Genomic DNA, 20,412 nt, shown 5'->3' on the forward strand with positions numbered 1-20,412 from the left:
GATTTACTCTGAGCTTTTGGAGCATTAGGGCTTCCTCTCGACCCGGCCAATGGAGATGTCCTTGGGGAGGGATGGTTTTGTCTAGAGCAGCGGTTCTCAACCTGTGGGTCGCGACCCTTTTGGGGGTCGAACGACCCTTTCACAGGGGGAGCCTAAGACCATCGGAAAACACATATATAATTACAGAATATTTTTGTGATTAATCACTATGCTTTAATTATGTTCAATTTGTAACAATGAAATTGGGGGTCACCACAACATGAGGAACTGTATTAAAGGGTCGCAGCATTAGGAAGGTTGAGAACCACTGGTCTAGAGTCTACAGAGTTCCCATTGTCAAAAACTTGTTAATTATTGCCAGTCTGGTGGGTGTGAAAGAGCATCTTGTGGTGTTAATTGCACTTTCCCTTTTCACTCTAAAAATCCAAAATTCTATATCTTTTCTATGTCGGTCATATAACTTTACTGCTAACTCCTAAGTTAAACTCCATAATCATATGTGTTCATCATCAAGAACATGTTCCATGTACTAGACACCCAAGATTTCCCAGTACCACAACTGAAACTTTGACTTCGGTGGCTCTTGTTAGTAGACCCACAGGAAAATCCATTCTGCCCTGTTGTCACCATAAAGGTTGAGTTAGAAATCTTACCATCTGTTCACTCTGTTCTCAACTGGCCATTATTACCTGACTTCAAAAAGCACATCAGTATACCTACACTGATGTTTTCTGCACCTCATCTGGGGCTTCTATCAAAATATTGGCCCCTATGGCATTAGACTTGCCTTAGTGCCCTCATAGCATCCAGCCTCAAAATTCACAAGTAACACCGGAGAAAGTCGGGGTATACATTGTCCTCTGATGGCCTGTGGCACCCTAGGTGATTCTCTGGTTGTCCAATACATCCTGCTACCCCACCTCATCTACTTGTTCTATTCATGCTATGAAGGATTACAGAGATCATGGTAGTATCTGCAAATCCAACTGAATTACTATATGTTTTCTAAGAATAGCCCAGGACCATTGCTCAGAACTAGGCCTTACTTGCCTTCTTAAACTTACACTGTGCACAAACCTATAAAAATAGATGTGGGCATTGCCTCTTTTGGTTTCTTTCCCAGCCTTCAAAAGGATTTCATCCAACTTCCTATTGTTCGCTATTAAGAATATTATTGAATAATTTTGTAAGCTTTTTCTTGAATGGATTGAAGTCCATTATAGAAAGACTGTCATCCTTAATGTCCTCCCACACATTATTGGGAATACCATATATGGCATCTATTTCACAAAAGAGATATACAAGAAATCTCAAAGTTCTACCAGGTTAAATGTGATTATGCAGACCTCATTTTTTTTTTAAAATATATTTTATTGATTTTTTAAAGAGAGGAAGGAAGAGAGATAGAGAGTTAGAAACATCGATGAGAGAGAAACATCGATCAGCTGCCCCCTGCACACTCCCTACTGGGGTTTGCCCGCAACCCAGGTACATGCCCTTGACCGGAATCGAACCCGGGACCCTTCAGTCCGCAGGCGGACGCTCTATCCACTGAGCCAAACCGGTTTCGGCTATGCAGACCTTATTATTCCCAAAATGTAAAAGGAGTAAAAAATATGAAACAGTCTTTAAAAAATGAAGCTATTACAAATCTTAAATGAACCAAAACCCTTCCTAGTGCCAAAATAAGTATAGGAATAACTCCCAACAGATAAATTAGTTTGAGCCTAGATGAAATTGTATGGGGAAACCTGTGAGACAATTCTCATCCATCTTGATTGACTCAAATGATTTCCCAATGCATGTTCCTAATAATATTGTGAGCAACTGAAAACCCATTATGAGTCGTCTGAAGTGTTATCATTTACAGGTATGTGAAGCATTCCCAGACCCTCCAACCAGCTCAGCATCAGCTACTTCCCTGACGGGTCCTGATTAAGGTCCTCCCAAGAAAGACTTCATTGGATCCACGCTCAAGAGGACTTTCCCAGGTTTTCCTGACCCCCTACATCGCTGTAAAGTGCCAAGACCTTAAGACTTGGGTACGTGTATCACAACGGCAAGAGTGCCAGCGCCCACAAAGACCCATTGGATCTGTCAGCTCCTCTCTCTGACCAAGCAGACACAATAGCTAACCAGCAAAGCAGAGTAAGCCAAATGCCTCTGCATGAGATCATCAGCTGATTAACACACAAGAAAAAATAACTAATTTAGACCAGAGTTCTAGCTTTTCTTGAGAAACTGGAATTTGAAGGGGCTATTCTGTGATCTGTGCTCCTAGCAAGTGACTGAGAACATTATAGACTGGATTGTTCGCTGAGTTGAGAGACTGAGTTGTAATTGAGTGAAACATAGACAACGAAATCTTGAAGAATTGCACGTAAGTGCAAGCCAGATTTAACTCTCTCTCTAAGTAGTATTGGTTGGACTGAGAAATTGCTAAACCAAACCTGTGATAGCACTGGCTCTTTGGGTATCTCCCTTTGTCATTGTCTCTTACTGTTACATTGCTTTCTGTGTTATCGCTGGAGGACCAGATGTTCTCAGATAATTCACATTGCCCTGACTGTGGACAGCAGTGGTTTCCTAGTTTAGAACTAGGCCACTGGTTGTACCAAACGGAACTTATTGAAAATGAGTGTTACCAAGTATTCTTAGACCGTATCAACAGGGCTGATTATTGCCCCGAGTGTTATCCTGATAGTCCTGCTAACAGAAGCCTTGTCCTTCCTTGGTCTTTCCCACTTGAATGGGCTCCCCAAAATCTTACCAGGTGGACCTTTGAAAAAGCTTGCCACCCATTTCTTCTGGGTCCTCCGCTGGTTAGAAAAAGGATACATGACTCTAGACTAGCTGGTTTTAACCCAGCATTACAGTTAATCTTGGCTAGAACAGACACAACCTTAAACAAAAAACTTGGCCAAAGCAAATAACTTCTTAAAGAGTCACAATCATGGAGATTCTAGAGAGTTTTGTGCTAGTAACTCAAGGAAGATGGAAAAATGACGCCTTTTATATCTAATTCAGACTGTCACTATTTCGGGGAATGGCTGAACTTGCTGGGTCTGCTCCCATGGTCTACACCTAGTCTGTTCGGCATGGATTTAGTCAGTATTCCAGCCCGCTGTTATCTGGAGCCAGAGCATTTCGTGTTCCCTGTGCTTTGGAATTAGCTTACCCTCCTGAAAAGCTCCACAGCCTAACTACTGACAGAGGACAAGGTAGTCCTGGAGGAGCCCCATACTGTGTATACCATGATGATATTTCTAGTGATAACCTCTGTGGGAAAGCATCTTCATTGTAGCTGGCTTCTAGATCAGCGGTCGCCTCACTGGTGGTCCGTAAGGGCCAAAAGGTTGGCAACCGCTGTTCTAGATTATTTCAGTAAAAGAACTAGACATTTTAATAAGAAATTACATTGTTCTAAATTCCACCCCTTCTGATTGTATATATAATTTATTCATATATAATCATTTATTCATAATTGGCTCTATTTGGCCTTGGTGTGGCTTTGATATTATAGATAACTGGTCACTGCCAGAGAAACCACATCCTATTGGGTAACACCTACATACGTTACACAAAAACATGCAGAAATGCCAGTCTATACTTACTTGGCTCTACATAAACCAAGACTGTCCTGTCTTTGTGGTGACTGAACTTAGAATGTCCTGCCAGGAAATGGAAAAGTGCCGGTGTACGAGATAGTCTACAGAAAGAGGTCTCCAGCTTGACTCCGTAATAGTAGGAGCAGTCTAAGGGAAGCATCTTCAAACCAAGACGGTCTTGCTGGGTGTTAGCCACATTCTGGCCTTCACTTGTTCATGAGAAATTTAGAAAAACCTGTTGGAACATCTCAGAGGCCATGGGATAAGTTTAAAATTCCACTTAAGATGCTAGATAATCCATTGCTTGTGTAGCAAACTCAACAATGTTCTCAGGGTCCCAGGTCCTCTCTGTTTTTCCCCTCTGGGATCCTTATCGCATTAGCTTTTGCCCTCTTAGTGTCCTCAGTGATTACAGTGTGGCTTGCTGCTGCTCTATGCATTTCAGTCCCATTTGGAAGCAGGGAGCGAAAGCTTTCTCCTTTGAAGACTCTGTCTTACTTGGAAAGGAAATCTTTCCCAACAGTCCCTCACCAATTTCTCCTTACATCTCATTAGAAGGTACTGGTTCAAACAGGCGCCTGGGAAGCCAGGCCAAGGAGAATGGATTTGGCAGTGCCTGGGCAGGGCACGTTGTCTCCCCTAATAAAATGAGGGCTCTTTGAGGAAGGAAGCAGTGGGGAATGAATGGCTGTTTTCATGCAGGAACTCATGCCTGCCACATGTTGTGAAGCCTGAGCTGTTTGTTCGTCTGTATAAAGAATGTACCCCGAGACCTCTCCTGTATCTGCCTCATGTCTATCTTGGTGGAAGTTCTCTCCTGTTATATTGCTGAATAAACTGTGTGGACTGCTAAACTGAGTGAAGATTAGTAGTTTATCATTATGCCTTGATTAAGAACTCCTTCGCTATCCTAAAGCTCACTCCAGAAAGTGAACATTTACTTTGAGGTATTGCTTTTGAGGATGGTGTTATGATCAATATTATTGCTCTACATTTTTTCAGAAACCCTCTACATATGTGCAATTCTAATTATCAGCAAAATAGAGACGAGGTCTTTTGTTTTAACCAATCTCTCCTTTTAGTAGTAAAGACAAATTAAATCGATTTATGCCATTGATTTTCAAATCAGTGTCTGGATGAACTTGTCAAAAATTGCGAATTTTCTCTCTCTCGAATTTTTTGATCTTACAGAAATCTTGATTCCTTAGGTTGCTCACAGTGCCCAGGAATCTGCATTTTATAAGTCGTGCCTTAGGAGCCTTGTGTAGGTAGGTGCTCTGTGGGCCATACCTGGAGACATACAATAGCAACATATCCAGGGTGTCCAGTTATCTGGCTTAAAAAGATGGGAATGGAGTGCTCATAGTGCGACAAGGTAGTGATAGGTAATTGTACTTTGCTGGTGACAGAGAGAGATTTTCCGTCAGACTGAAGGTCACTTGATATTTCAGGTTACAACTCAGTCACACATTTCTCACAAATTAAAATGATTGCACCATTGTAGCCCTCCTCACAAACAGTTCTGTATGGTTTCATTATAAGCCATGTGAGTATATGGGCAAAAGGAAGGAATAAAAATATTAATTTTAATTTACCTTAAGTAGGATACTTTGCCTTCAGACAGGATTATCACATACCAGTTATATGGTTTGCTCAGAAATAACATCGTGTGGCAGAGTTCATAACACTGAGCAAGGGAGAAAATTTAGAAAGCTTTGTAGCTCTTCAGCTTAGGTCATTTCAGTATGTCTACGCTTGGTTTAAAATACTATAGATCATTCTAGAGGACTCCATTTCAGAGTTACGAATAATGCATTTCAAAGTATAAGTATGTTCCTAAAATTCATTTTCATGACAAATAATGTGGAGAGTTATCCACTGTTTTGGATTATGTGAGCCATATCCATCTCTACTTCCATACTGTGAACGGGTTGATAATACTACGTACACATAATGGTGGCCACTTTAAAAAATGACTTTTATAATTACCTGTTATTTTATGGCAGACCTGGGAGTGGAAGGTTAATGGAAACATGCCTGGGCAGACGGGGAAGAAAATGTGTCATCAAAAGAAAGCTGTCCTGGGTTGTGGATGACTGTTAAGATTTATCTCTAAGGCATAGGAGAAGGAACCCCAGGCAAGCCCAGGCAAAAAAAGAACTCTATGGCATTCAAAGAGTATGTGGCTGTCAGCATGTTATAGATACCTGTAAAAGTGAAGTGAGTCATACCCCTTCCAGCTCTTCAGGTCCCTCCAGCAGCCCTGAGTTGCCATGGGATCTCGAGAACACAACTTGATAACAGTTTATAGAGGAAACATGATGGCCTTGCAGCCAGCTGATCTGGGCTTGTCTTCGAATTCTGACTATTGAAGGACCTTGGGCGATTTAACTTCTGTATCCACTTCATCTGGGAAAGAGAAGGGATAATCATGGTCCATACATCATAAGATTGTTGTGAAGATTAAATAAGTTAATATATAAAATGTTTTGAAGGCTGCCTGGCCCAAAGAACATGCTCAATAAATGTTAGCTATTATTGTCGTTGTGTATGTTTTGTTATTTGTCTCCATAGCAGGATTGTAAATTGTTTGAGGACCACGTTATCTGCTACTTTTTATGTCTAGAGCATAAATGGCATCCTTCATTAAAAGGAGCATATGAAAATAGAATAATAGATATACACTTATTGGGCCCTGTCATACCTTTGATACGATGGCATTTATGTTGAAACTACTATCCTGGATTGAAGGATTCTCTTACGTCCTTCTCAGATGCTAAACTTCTAATTTCCCTCTCCTTTTTAAAAGAAATATTCAGCTCTTGGTGTTGCAGACACCTGTGCTTCCTGATACCTGCCTCTTCCCTCTTCTGCATGTCTCCTCCAGGTCTCTAACCCCTCCCCAACTCCTGCCTGGTCCCCAGGGCCAAACTAGAAGTTTTCAGAATGGAGTGGCGGTTGGGTGAGGTCCTACTGTTTCCCAGCAGCTTTTCCTTGTCCTGTCTCCTCCCAAAATGTATGGGAGACTGTGGTTGAATGGTGACTCTGGACTGTGAGTTCATTTTCTGTGGGCTCAGAGTTACTATCACAGGCCTTTTCTTTCTATTCTTTTCCCCACAGAAGCGAGTATGTTTTATTTTATTACTCATTAAAAAATTATTCATTACATCCATCATATAGAAAAGTGCAGAAAATAACATTTAGCTATGTACCCAGATCCCATGAACATTTTTCCACATTTATCTCTGTTCCTTCTTTTAAAAGACACTTTACAGATACAGTTGCCTCCTGTCCTTGCAGCCTATTCTTTTTAAAATAATATATATTTTATTGATTTCTTACAGAGAGGAAGGGAGAGGGATAGAGTTAGAAACATCGATGAGAGAGAAACATCGATCAGCTGCCTCCTGCACACTCCCTACTGGGGATGTGCCTGCAACCAAGGTACATGCCCTTGACGGGAATCGAACCTGGTACCCTTGAATCCGCAGGCTAACGCTCTATCCACTGATCCAAACTGGTTAAGGCCTCAGCCTATTCTTGTCCTTCCCTCTGCAGAAGCAAGCATTAAATGGAAGTCAATGTCTATCCTTTCTATTCATGCGTTTAATTTTTGATTTTATATCTACTTAATGGACAGCAATACAAAGAATTGGATACTTTCAAATTTTTATTAGTTATAAATTTATACATAAATCTGTAATATGCATCAGCTTATAGAGTTCCCTTGCAACATTTAACTTTGTATGTTGGAATCTGCTAAACTTGCTTGTGTTACTTAAGTCATTCTGTGTACCAGACAGGGAACACCTCCTAGGTTGTCACGGCATTGCCATTGGTACAAGGAGATGAGCACAAAGAGGAGCCACATCTGCAGAGGAAGCAGTGAAGCAAATTTGTGTACCTCTTTGGAGAAGTCCCAGGATATCAAAATCAAGGAAAGGCATTCCTCATTCTGCCATCTGGTGCGTTCTCCATAAATGGAGAATAAAACCTGACTGCTTTAACCAGTCTCAGTCCTCCCTGGAAACAGTTATAGCAAAGTGACCCACGTTTTGCTGCAGATTTCAGGGTCACAGGGGAGTGGAGATAACCGCCAGGAATGAGCCTCATTTTTACTTACGTGGAAAAATAAATCTCCTCCTCCACAGAGGGGGCACCGAAAACCAACATTTCGTGATTGAACTTGAAAGGATTTCACCAAGTGTAAATGTTTTTATGCCATATAGGTACATGGGGTCTTCCTTAGTTTGTTTTTGGGAAAGATCCCTTTAAAGGTGTCTTTTTGGACTTTTTCCTATAGTTGCAGAAAGGCTCCAACATCCCCATTTCCATCAGGACGAGGCTCTGCCTCACTTCCATGATGCAGTCCAGGGGTTCCTAATGCGCACACTTCCTAGTGTATGGATTGGACACATTCAAAAGATTGACCTGCTTCTGGAATAGTGGCCTCCAGATCTCCCAGGTACCCCAGCATGTGACTCCTTGTGAGGCTGCCAGGAAACTCCATGTTTGTGCCACTTCTAACTTGCAGCCTTGAGGGAATACCGCTTCAGCTATGAACATGCGAGGATGATACGTTAAAGGGTCCGAATGCAATGGGCTTCGGAATGGCACGTGCCTTGAGACAAGAAAGGTGTATACTGAGCATTCGTGAGATGATAGAAATACTTGTGACGGCTCCTTTGCAGGTGGTTTGTTGGCTGCAACCTAGTAATACATTTTGTTTCCAAGTAATACATTTTGAAAGCATTGTGTTATAACTTTTATTGAAGATACTCTACGTGCAACAAAATGTACAGATTTTTCATTTGATGACAATTGGTTGTAACCACCACCTCAATAAAGACCTGAAGTACTTTCTGGACCCCAAAGTGTCTTCTCATGCCCTTTTCCAGTGAGTACTTCCCCCAGGAGACACTGACCGGTTTCTTTTGTTTTTATCACCACAGTTCTTACATCTGCACCAGCAGAAAGGAGTCCTGTCCCTAACTCCTCCCTTCCCTTCCAGTTTATAAGTAGCACCACTCTTCATTCATATTATTTTCAATTAAAATATGGATTGAAAATTCTATACCAGGCACTGTGCTAGGTAGGCATTTGGGAGTAAAATTAAATTTTATAAAATTGTGCTGTGAGAAAGATACAAAGACGGCTAGTTGACTAGTCTCTCAAAACACTTTACAAGGCTCCTTCATATATATTCATATATATATATATATTTTTTTTTTAATTGAGTCAAACTTGGTATATCACATTACAAACGTTCCAGGTTACAACATTATAATTTGACATCTGTATATACTACAAAGTGATCACCACCAAAAGTTACCATCCTTCGTCATACAATTGACCCCATTCCCCTCTGGGAATTACCAATCTTCCCTGTATCAATGAGTTTTGTTTTGTTTTGTTTGTTCTTTTATTTGTTGTTGTGTTGTTTTTTCAGATTCTACATGAGCGAAATCATATGGCATTTGTCTCTGTCTGACATACTTCACTTAGATCTATCCATGTTGTCACATGGCAAGATTTCATCCTCTTTTATGGCTGGGTAGTACTCCATAGTATGTATGTACCACATTTTTACCCATTCATCTGCTGATGGACATTCTCTTCTCCAAACTTCACGGCAGCTGTCTCAGTTTGCAGGTAGCCCCTGTGCATTGTTCCGTGGGAAGGATAAGCTTCTGACAGGCAAACTCTGAGAAATGTATATGGGACAGAAATTGAAGACATAATGGAAATCGGCAACGAGTAATTCAGCAGTGACTTAAATTTCTACTCTTAGAACGACTTTTCATTTCAATTTCATAGATATTCTCTTTAAGATTCTGGTCACTTGGTCTTAACTTTTTCATATCCTTTCAGCCACACTGGAATGTACTGGGAGAGTATTCAAAGTTAAGAATCTGAAGCTTTTTTCTTTTTGTGGTCTAGACTGTGGAATGTGATCCTCGAGAAAGGCAGAAAACATTCTTATCTTCACTAGAAAATGTTTCAGAGAGGAAATGCTATCAAACGAAACAGATTTAATAAGTAAAGCTGAAATTGGCATTTCTCCCATGGATGACTAAAGAGTCATTTTAAATTTTTTTCCCCCAGTTTTATTTTAGTGACTGTACATATGCCTTGTTTCCTGGGTCCGCGGGAAGCATGAGTCTGTTGGGACTTGGGACAAGAAGAAAACAAGACTTCTTCACAAGGAAAACCAGACACTAACAAAAAGAACCCCAAGGTCTGAAGAGAGAGAGAACACAACCATGGCAGACAGAGGACCTGGGGACCCGCCGAAGGGTAAGGCGGGTTGTGCAGCACTGGGGTTGGTGCTGCAGGAAACCAGGGCTGGGCTGAGAGAAAACCTCTGATGACAAACCTGCCTGAAGTTCGGAAGTAAAAAAAAGTTAACGTCATTGATTAATTTGCTCTGGTTATTCTTATCCTTTCATATTTACTAAATTTTACCAAAATGTCAGACCTTAATTATAAGTAAGATTAATGTTTTAGAGACTCCAGTCGTTGGAACCTGTAGTATTGGAAAAATGCAATGACTCTTTAAAAAGATTGTAGACAAATTGTTATTTATTTTAAAAATCAAGATGTTTTTAAAAATTAAGAAAACAGAGACGTGCTATATATTTAGAGGGGGTCTTTTTTTTAAAGGGAAAGATGAAATTTAAATTCACCCTGCTTATGTATATATATAGAGGGTACACAAAATAGGCAAAATATGAGGTAGATTTTGCAGAAGAGAAACGGGCATATTTATTTAAATCTTTTACAAAGGATGTTTTTTAAAAACATAAAAGTAGAACTGTATAATGAACCCCCATGCACTTAACAGCTAACTTCAAGTATTACCTACATAATGCTGAACTTGTATCCTGCTTTGGAATATTTAAATGTGAATATAAGACATGACATCGTTTTATTTGTAGAAAGTTTTTTCTCTTAAAAATAGACTTTTAAGAACAAACCATAACCAAAATAGCATTATCACATCTAAAAAATAAATTGTTTTTTCTTAATATCATCACGTATCCAGTGAGTATTCACATTTACCCAGTTCTCTCAGTAACAGTTGAGTGTTTTTTTTCTCTCTCTTTACAGTGGGGTCACACAATGCATTTGAATGATATATCTTTTGGATTGCTTAACTTTTTTAAGTTTTATTATAGAAAATTTCAAACATAGAAGTAGAAAGACATGGAATGAACCCCTTGCAGCCATCGCACAGCTTCATCTGCTGTCAGCATATGGCTTCATCTGTGCTCCCTCTCTTCTCCCTTCCCCCAGGTCATTAAACTGAAGCAAATTCTAGACATATAATTCTAGCTGTAAATTCTTGAATACTTATCTCTAAGATAAGGATTCTTTTTTCAAAACATTATTGCAATACCTTTACTGTTGTAAAAGATGAACAAAAATTTCTTAGTATCATCAAATATCTGGCATTCAGACTTTCTAATTATCTCATAAATATTTCTCTAACAACTGATTTCTTTGACACTGGATTAAAACAGTGTCGTTCGCAGACTGCATTTGGTTGATCTGTCTCTGAAGTCTCTCTTAATCAATACGTCACCCCTCATTTTCTTTTCTTGCCATTTATTTTTATTTCTTGCTATTACTAAAAGAAGCAGAGTCTTGTCCCTTGGAATGTCCCCCATTCTGGGTTTTACTGATTATATTTCTGAGGCATAATTTTTTTAAAAATAATTTTTATTGATTTCAGAGAGGAAGGAAGAAGGAAAGAGAGAGAGAAACATCATTGATAGAGAATCACCGACCGACTGCCTCCCGCACGCCCCACACTGGGGATCGAGCCCGCAACCCGGGCATATGCCCTTGACTGGAATCGAACCTGGGACCCTTCAGTCCACAGGCCGACACTCTATCCACTGAGCCAAGCCGGCTAGGGCATCTGAGGCATAATTTAATACATCTCTCTGTCCTTGTATTTCTGGAACCTGGTAGTTAGCTCTAGAAACATGACCAGATTCAGGTTCAGTAGTTTTGTAGGAAGTCTTCCTAGGTGGTACAGTGTACTTCCTATTGCATTGACTCGGGAGGTTAATGATGTCTGGTTTCCCTCTTTGTGCGATGTTAAGATTGATCAGCTGGTTCAGCAGCTGTCAGCCTGGTCATCCATTATAAAGTTCCTCATCAGCTTTTTGCATAATGGTTTTAGTTACTGTGGTTGATGATTGCCTAGATCCATTATTTCATTAGGGAAGAGGATGCATTTAATACAACCGAAAGTTGGCTCTGTCCTTCGGAATAGTTTTACATTAGTGTTATTTGTTAAGTTTGTTAACACAATAATAAATGTGTTTTACTCTCCTTAGTGTATGTCAAGAGAAATAATGTTTAGGAAGAATGCCTTGTAAATCATAAAATCTATATAATATTACTTATTATTAATCAGGGACCTTGTTAGAATACAAAAAAGGAAATTTTTTTCAATAAAAATGATAAATTTTTTATCTCCACAGACTCTCAAAAGGATTTGGAAAATGACCCTTCAATAAATTCTCAGGCACAGGAGACCACAGTCACGGCAAGTACCACCAAAGAAGCTCAGATCCTGAGACCTGCCTCTGGTCTCAACAAGGACCACCAAGAAGTAGAAACAATAGGTTCAGGAAGTGCAGATACAAGTAATCAATCCGAAAGTCCAGATGAAGCAAGTTATGGGAACTATCCAAAGGACAAAACAGAACTCAAGACCAACCAGAGTTTGCAGGATGGCAAACTAGGGCATCAACTCTCCTCAAAAAGTCTGAGTAAAGAATCCTTGCATCTTGAAAGTGTGGGTGAAGAATCTTTGCATCCTGAAAGTGTAGGGGAAAAATCCTTGCATCCTGAAAGTGTAGGGGAAAAATCCTTGCATCCTGAAAGTGTAGGTGAAGAATCCTTGCATCCTGAAAGTGGGGGTGAAGAATCCTTGCATCCAGAACCCAGCTGTTGTACAAGTGAAGAGGTAGGAAGAGCAGATGCACAATTAGGGAGCAGCTCTGTAGACCTCCCTGAGCAAGCAAGCCACAGACCTGAAGCTTCACAGGAGCCACTTGCCGTAGATCCCCAGGGTGTCCAGGGTCCTGATCATTCCAGTGCAGGGCCGGAGAGCCAGGGTACACGGCGGAGGCGACTGGTGGAACCAGGTGAGAAAGCCCACTGACTTCTGTCCTGTTCTGTATTGCTTGTCACTGAGAGCACAGCAGCTCAGGGTCCTTTCCAGAGGACATCTCTTTCCTTGGACCTTGTCCAAGGTCACAGACAGAGCTATAGCTGAGTTGAGATTAGAATGAGGTTTCTTATCTCCTAGACTAGCTCATTCCATTCCATTAAATAAACTGCATTTTTAAACAATGTTTTCACTTATTTACTGTTTGTTTTAATACAGTATGATGGGGAAAAAAAGGGGGCATGACCTTTTATGAATTCAACTCTGGATTTTCTTTATTTCTCATGAGCATGCTTTCACAGTTTTTTAAATATTTTATTTTTGGGGAAACTAAATGCTATAAAAATCAAGAGATGGGAAATTAAAAAACCAACACCAATGATACAAGTACCCTTAAAATGCAGTCATTTCAGTTTTATAGGACTTTGAGCAAATCAGTTAATTTCTCTATATCTGACACCCCCCCACCCCATTTGTATATTAAGGAGAACAAGTATCATATATTCTCTTAATAAGATGTGCTTACAATGTGTAAGTCCTTCCTGGAACTCAAGGGCCGTGGATTCCAGTTGTGGCCCTCCCACTGGGTGACCTGGGGCAAGTCTCTTAACTTCCTAGTACTTCAGTTTCCTGTTTGTAGGATGAAGAAGTTGGACAAGCAGATCTCCAGTTGGCCTCTTCTAGCTCTCACCTTCTGTGACTGTATGTGTGGATTTGTATTTTATAAGCACTCTGAAGAGCTCAGTCTGAATGGCTGTTTATCAGTGGAAAGGAATATAAAATACAAAATATTCTGTTTGTCAGTCTTGACTAAAGGCTAGACTCCCTCTCAATCAATTACTGATCTCAAATACTATATGTTTCATTCATTCATTAACCATTAGAAGAGTCTGTAACTTCAGTGAAGGCAGGAACTGTGTCTCTCTCATTAATTGTGTTTCTGTGGCACCTGGCACAGAGAAGCAACTTAGGAATATTTGTTAACTGAAGAAATGAATGAGAGTTGTATGGACCATTATCTGCCATCAGAATGTCACCAGTATGCAGAAATATTCTTTTAAAATGTAGTTTATTTGTGAGAAGCAACTTAATATAATGGAATGAGCTAATCTAGGAGATGAGAAACCTTGTTCTAAGCTCAGTCTCATTATGTGACTTTGAGCAAAGCCCTTAACATCCTTGGATCTTTTGCCATAATAGGTTAAGGTTGGGGGCTGGGGTAGGTGATCATTAAAGATCCTTCGGTCCTTAAATTCTGTGGTATATTTTAAACATCTATTTTTTGGTGTGATATGACTACATGAACTGTCTTTTGCAGGCGAAGGTGATTCCACTGTTTTATGTTAATACAGTATGACACTTGAGTTGTTTTTCCAGTAAGGGTTGTGGGCAATACTCAACTTTCACTGTTGCATGAAGTACCTGGCTGGAATCTAGCACACATCCACACTCTAGCATGACTTAGCTCAGAGTGCTGCAAAATACTGCCCTCCGTTTACCCACATATTTTAAGGTTGGCGTCTCACCCCACAACTGCATTTTTATATAGTCAATAAATATTCTTAAACTTGTATTCCTGCTTTTTAAACATACCTCCTTCGCTAAGAGTTTCAGGCTTGCTTTTGTAAGCTGTTTTGCAACTACAGTAACCTCTCTTGACTCTAAACTTAGTGCCTCTGTTATTTGTACACTTGGGGGCCCTGAGGAGCCATGTGAGACTCGAACACTGGAATTCCAACATCACTGTCCTGAGATGTTGAGTCTTGTGTACAGCTGACATCACTTAAATTCTTAATTTTGTATGTTTTTGGTTGAATCACAGACAGGTTTGCCTGCAATATTAGGATACTCGCTGCTTTGTCTTTGATGTAAGGGCCAGTGAGGAATTGTGAATGTAGCAACCGTATCCGTCGATGAATTTCATGACACTACATTTTATTCTGCTAAGTAGAATAAAAATAATAGTGAACCTTAAGAAAAAGGCAGGGGGAAAAAAGCCTTATATAACGGAAAATTTTACAAAGTATAGAAATCAGCTCAGTCAAATAATTCTTTAGTTTGGTTAGAGGTGTAAAAGTGTACACACTCTCAGTGTATTGCCTAGAAATAATGTTCTTTTTTTCCCTCCCAGAAGCTGAAAGTCATCAACAGGAGATACAAACATTAGAAGAAAATAAAGAGGATGCACAGGACGCCATAAGAAAGAGTAATAAAAAGGATTTTTGGAGCTATGGTGAGAACAAAGCTGGTACAGTGTCGATTCACATTCAGAAATCCTCAGAATACCTAGAAAATGTGCAGATTTAAACAGTTTAATCGCGTGTTAAAAAGTGTTTGATAGTAGGTAACAGGAAAATAGAGCAGTGGAGTTTTAGGGTTTCTCCTTCAGGGGTGCTTGCTGGCTGCTAGTTTGCCACCCTTAACAAATGGGAATTACCACAGGAGGAAAGACATTTCATAAACAAGAAATTACAACTGCCTTTTCAGTTAGAGACTATTAACCTCGCAAGTGGCATTTTTACATTTTGACCCTTAAAAATAAAAGGCATGTTACAGGTGATAGGTATTCTGAGAAGGTAGACTATCCTGATAGTTCATTTCTACAACACATCTTTATATTATATTGTAGCAACATATTATAGCAACAAATACAAAAACTTAGCTTTTACCTTCTAACAAAGATATTGCATCTTCAAATAATTAAGTCAAAGAAATCAGAAAAAAGAGTGTATCTGGGAGATTTTAAGAGTAGAAAGTTTAAAGGATTTTGGCAAAAGAAACTCGCCACAACCCGTAAAAATCTAACAGTATCTCTGCCTCATTTCAGCTTACCAGGGGTTTTATTTCTGACTCACGTTCTCTCCTTCCGTTGTTTGTCTTTTTCATTCGCTGACAGGTCCCTTCTTTCTTGTCTTCCTGGTGGCTCTTGTTTTGCTAAGCTCCGCTCAAAGCTACTATTCCTCTCCAGCACAGCAAGTGCCCCCAAATCCAGCGTTGGAAGCCTTCCTGGCTCAGTTCAGCCAGCTGCCGGACACGTTTCCGGGCCAGAGCGCTTTTCTGTGGCAGAGAGGACGCAAGTTCCTCCAGAAGCACCTCAACGCTTCACACCCCACCGAGCCGGCCACCATCATCTTCACGGCAGCTCGGGAGGGAAGAGAGACCCTGCGGTGCCTCAGCCACCGCGTGGCGGACGCCTACACCTCTTCCCAGAAAGTCTCTGCCATTCAGATCGACGGGGCGGGAAGAGCCTTGCAGGACAGTGACACCGTCAAGCTACTGGTGGACATGGAACTGAGCTCCGGGTTCGAGGATGGCAGGAAGGCCGCCGTGGTGCACCGCTTCGAGTCCCTCCCTGCAGGCTCCACCTTGATCTTCTACAAGTACTGCGACCACGAGAACGCGGCCTTCAAGGACGTGGCCCTCGTCCTGACCGTCCTCCTCGAGGAGGACACGCTGGCCGCCAGTGTGGGCCCCAGGGAAACGGAAGAGAAAGTGCGGGATTTGCTCTGGGCCCGGTTCACCAACGCGAACACTCCCAGCTCCTTCAACCACATGGACTCGGACAAGCTGAGCGGGCTGTGGAGCCGCATCTCGCACCTGGTGCTGCCCGTCCAGCCCGTGAGGGCCATCGAGGAGCAGGGCTGCCGGCTCTGAGCCACGCGGCCAGGCGGTGGAAGTGAGGGGTTTATTAAAGGCCTGCCCTTCTGTGGAGGGAATGTGAGGAAATCGCCCGAAAAGTACAAGTGGGCTTATTTCAGGAAAAAATCGTTTATTTTTTACTTTTGGTAAAATTTTTCTAATCTAAGCTTGACAAAGCTAAAAGCTGACCTGACTTTTTTTTTTCTTTGCTTTTCAAGCAAATCAGGTTTGAAATAGATAACAGATAGGGTATATATATAACAGGATTTTTTTTTTAAATCTAAAAATATAGCAGCAGAATTATTGCACAGGAAAATAATTTTCTCAGAGTAACTACAGAGTGATTTTTGTTTTCTTGAGACTCTAAAAACCCTTTAGAATCGTGTTTGGACTAAAGCAATTACAGTTATAAAGCAAGGATAATTTAAACAAATTTCTATCATGTTAAAGATTTAAAAAACTTACTTTAATAGCTTTATTGTGGAATTACATTTTACAGTAATTTGCACTGTTGAATAGTATGAAAAAAGGAAATTTGTATTCAAATATCTAATTACTATATGTAAGGCACTGTGTTTTTTTTTCTGTTAGTGAGCTGAGGTAAAAGCAGTTATACTCAAGAAATAGTCTTAAAAATTGGAAACAATGGGGAATTGGTTATAATTATTGGGAATGAAGAAATTCTAATTGGCTGTATCGTTACTTCAGCTTTTAAAAATTATTTAGAGCAATGATTTTACACTGTGTCTACTCCCCTTCTCCCCCCCCCCACCCCCCAGTATTAGAGCAGTTCTGTTTTGACTTTTTCATTGGGATTCTTAATAAGATTTAATTGGAACCGAGAGTTCTGCTGATAATGAAGTTTGAAAACCACAATTAAGGAACACATCTTAGAAGATAGTAAATGCATAGAAAAGAAAAAAAGAATGTATTAAAATTCCTGAGTACGAAGAGGACAAAATATAGCTATCTTGTACAGACATGCTTTTTATGAAAGTTAAAGACCTATCAATGAACAGTTGACTGTTTAAAGTAACATTTACTAGCATATTTCTGATGCTTTTGTTAATTTCTATTAGTCATCATTTCTGTCTCCCCTGAATGGAATTTTACAATTGTCTCCAGTATGAGTGTCCTTTATGGTCATAACTTGACCATACTGCTTACTTGTTAAGCAATGATAGAACATTCTATACTGCACCTCATTTCTTTATCTGCTAGTTAGAAGTGCCATTAGGTTAACAGTTAGAGAAATGGAAGAGGTGTGGATGTAGTGAGAGGAAGCAACATGGTAGTTTCTAAGAGGTTCTAATGGTCAATGTTAATTCTTGGCCGTGTTCTGTGATTGTAGAAAGATTGAGACAGTATTTATGGAGACGGGAGTTTTTTGTTTTGCATTTCAGCTCTGAAAGCAGAACTCTAGTAAATGGCTTTGACCTCAGGAAGGGTGTCCCATGACACAGCAGTCCTATCCCAGGTTCCTGGTCTATTTCAACTACTGGAATGTTTCAACCAGGATTTGGCCTCTCTGTTGCTATGAGAGCAGAGAAGTCATGGGATTAAAGTTTGGAAGGAGTTTGGAAACTGTAGGAAGATGTAAGTATGTTTCTTAATACTTAAAAATCAATCATAAAGACATGGGGGGAGAATGTATTTGAAAATATCTGTCACAGGAAACATGGATAAATCTATTCTAACCAAGGCCTACCTGTGCTCAGTTGAGGTAGAGGCATACTAGTACCTAAAGGAACTATTTTCATTTGGGACTTCATGAGGGAATCTTCCAATAGAGTTGAGGCAAGACCTGCCTGAATAAAAAGTTAAAGCAAAGTGATTATAATATCTATCCAATATACACTCAGAGGAAAGTGAAGAGAGGTCTATATGCCATATTCACATTTTTTTCTGTATTTCTAGAGCTCAGATGCGAGCATTACAGCCCATAAACCAGTGGTGCCTTGTAGAACTGTGACGCTGGCCAGCTGACCTGGCTCCCTCAGGTCTATAAAGAACCAGTGTGAAGTGTGCATGTCTAATACATCAGTGACTCAGATCGTAGTTGAAACAAAGATTCTTTTTTTCTGCACGCAGTTGAATATGGTTTTTCATCATTTCTTTTGGATATAATTTAGAAAAGGAAATTTCAAAGTCATAACTTCTTTTTGCTGTTTAGCCTTTGTTAAAAAAAACCACTCTTCCATATATAAGTGCAATCAACTGAACTGTTGTCAATTTTCTGTCTATTCAGAAATCATTCTAAAAAGAAGCAGTATATTAACTCTGGGTCTTTGAAAAAAGTGATTATTTTTAAAGCATAAAACTTTATATTTTTAAATGAACAAATAAAATTTATTATCTAATAGACTCAGGTTAATTTCAACTCGATTGTTTCTATTTTTTTACATTTTTCAAGTTTCCAAATTTTCTTTTGTGTGTCTAGTAGTTCATCTTTCATTACTATAATAGATATTTTGCTTATTTGACTTAGAACAATGACTTGTGGGCACATGACACCGTATATAATACCCAAACATCACCGTTTAATTATCACAGAACAAATCTCATTACATTATATATGAACATAAATCACTTTTTGATTGACATCAGAATTCTAGAAGCAACTGGTAGAATGAGAAATCGTCTCTGGACTTGAGTTTTTCCCCCCTGAGGGATAGTTTGTAAGGGTTGGCAGAGAAGTTTGGGGGGAGGGGGGGATTGGTCATATCACTAAAGATGATAATGACATTGTTTCTATTTTTTAAATCAATAAAATAATTTAACTGGGTTTCATTTGAAAACCTCCAAGTTTACGGGCATCTGGTAAGGCTCAGATGCCTGTGGCCCGCCATCCCCCAGCTAAGGGCCCCACTGAACAGTGCGAGCTGCTGAGGTGGCTTTGACCCTTTCAGTTTTTAACTGTTTGATTTATATTTTTATCTACTAAAAACAGGTAGTATAATGAGCACGACAATAACCAACAAATACAGCATGCGAAAGTGATAGTTCAGCAACATGAATTTCACCAGGACCGAATTGGCATATTTCTTACGCAGAATTGGCATAAAATAATTGGCATATTTTTTTATGCAGCATATCCAGGTGTTGAGCATTTTAAGAACTAATGTTAACACAAAAATGTAATTCTTATACCTGATTAGGGTTATCATTTGATGGGAATTAAGCTTATATGCATGCAGCTTATTTCAAATAGCAACATGAAAACTTTTTATCATTTGAAAATAAAACAATTATAAAAATAAACCAGTACATCTTTGTAAAGTGCTCAATATATCATTTTATAAAAGCAGTTTTTAATCTGTTTTTCAAGTTGACTGTGTAGTTAAACATCAGTATTCATTTTCATATTTGGTTTACCAATCTGAGTATTCATTTTGAGATTTGTTGTAGTCATAATGGTTTTATTTTTCAAAATTGTATCTTGAACACTGTGTCTCACTGTTGATATGTGTCTTTATATATGTATTTTGAATATTATTGATTACAAATACTTTAATCATAATCCTTGAAATACAAAAAGATTATTTTAAAGTTTTTCTAAAGGTGCCCATGAAATTATCAAATACTGAGCCTCAGAGTCACATACCTGTGGATAATATATTTGCAAAAAAGATGTTGCCAATTCTAGACAGAGCTAAATTAAGATATCCATGTTAAACAGTGTCTCCAGATGACGCTAATCTAGGCCTTATTCCTGTTTGTTAACAGTAGGCGTCAGGTTGTGGCCTAAATTTGCTTCAGTGACACTGAGACTGGGCTCTTGAAACTCGTTTCTAATAAACTGCCCTGTCACGACGAGGGCCTGGCTTCTCTACCTGTTTTTAAAAATACATACGTAAACTAAGGAGGAGCCTGAGCACATATCCTGAGCACATAACGAGCATCCTCTAATCTGCAAATAATCTGAAAGGTAAGTGATTTAGTCTTCAGTGACTTCCCTGCCAGTACTACCTGCAGTAT

General features: G+C 39.6%; 2 protein-coding genes across 2 annotated transcripts; both read left to right on the forward strand.

Annotated features, from left to right (window-relative positions):
• Positions 1 to 2,241: 2,241 nt before the first annotated feature.
• Positions 2,242 to 18,802, forward strand: LOC132220331 (torsin-1A-interacting protein 2-like). The gene is made up of 5 exons (XM_059673304.1): positions 2,242 to 2,380; positions 9,714 to 9,905; positions 12,104 to 12,772; positions 14,927 to 15,028; positions 15,692 to 18,802. Exons 2-5 carry the CDS (start codon positions 9,872 to 9,874, stop codon positions 16,447 to 16,449), a joined length of 1,563 nt encoding a protein of 520 aa, XP_059529287.1. The 5' UTR covers positions 2,242 to 2,380; positions 9,714 to 9,871; the 3' UTR covers positions 16,450 to 18,802.
• Positions 2,376 to 4,462, forward strand: LOC132220332 (torsin-1A-interacting protein 2). Its single transcript, XM_059673305.1, has one exon. It carries the CDS (start codon positions 2,538 to 2,540, stop codon positions 2,931 to 2,933), a length of 396 nt encoding a protein of 131 aa, XP_059529288.1. The 5' UTR covers positions 2,376 to 2,537; the 3' UTR covers positions 2,934 to 4,462.
• Positions 18,803 to 20,412: the final 1,610 nt, after the last annotated feature.

This window comes from Myotis daubentonii, chromosome 18 (assembly GCF_963259705.1).
Source record: "Myotis daubentonii chromosome 18, mMyoDau2.1, whole genome shotgun sequence".
Lineage (NCBI taxonomy): Eukaryota > Metazoa > Chordata > Mammalia > Chiroptera > Vespertilionidae > Myotis > Myotis daubentonii.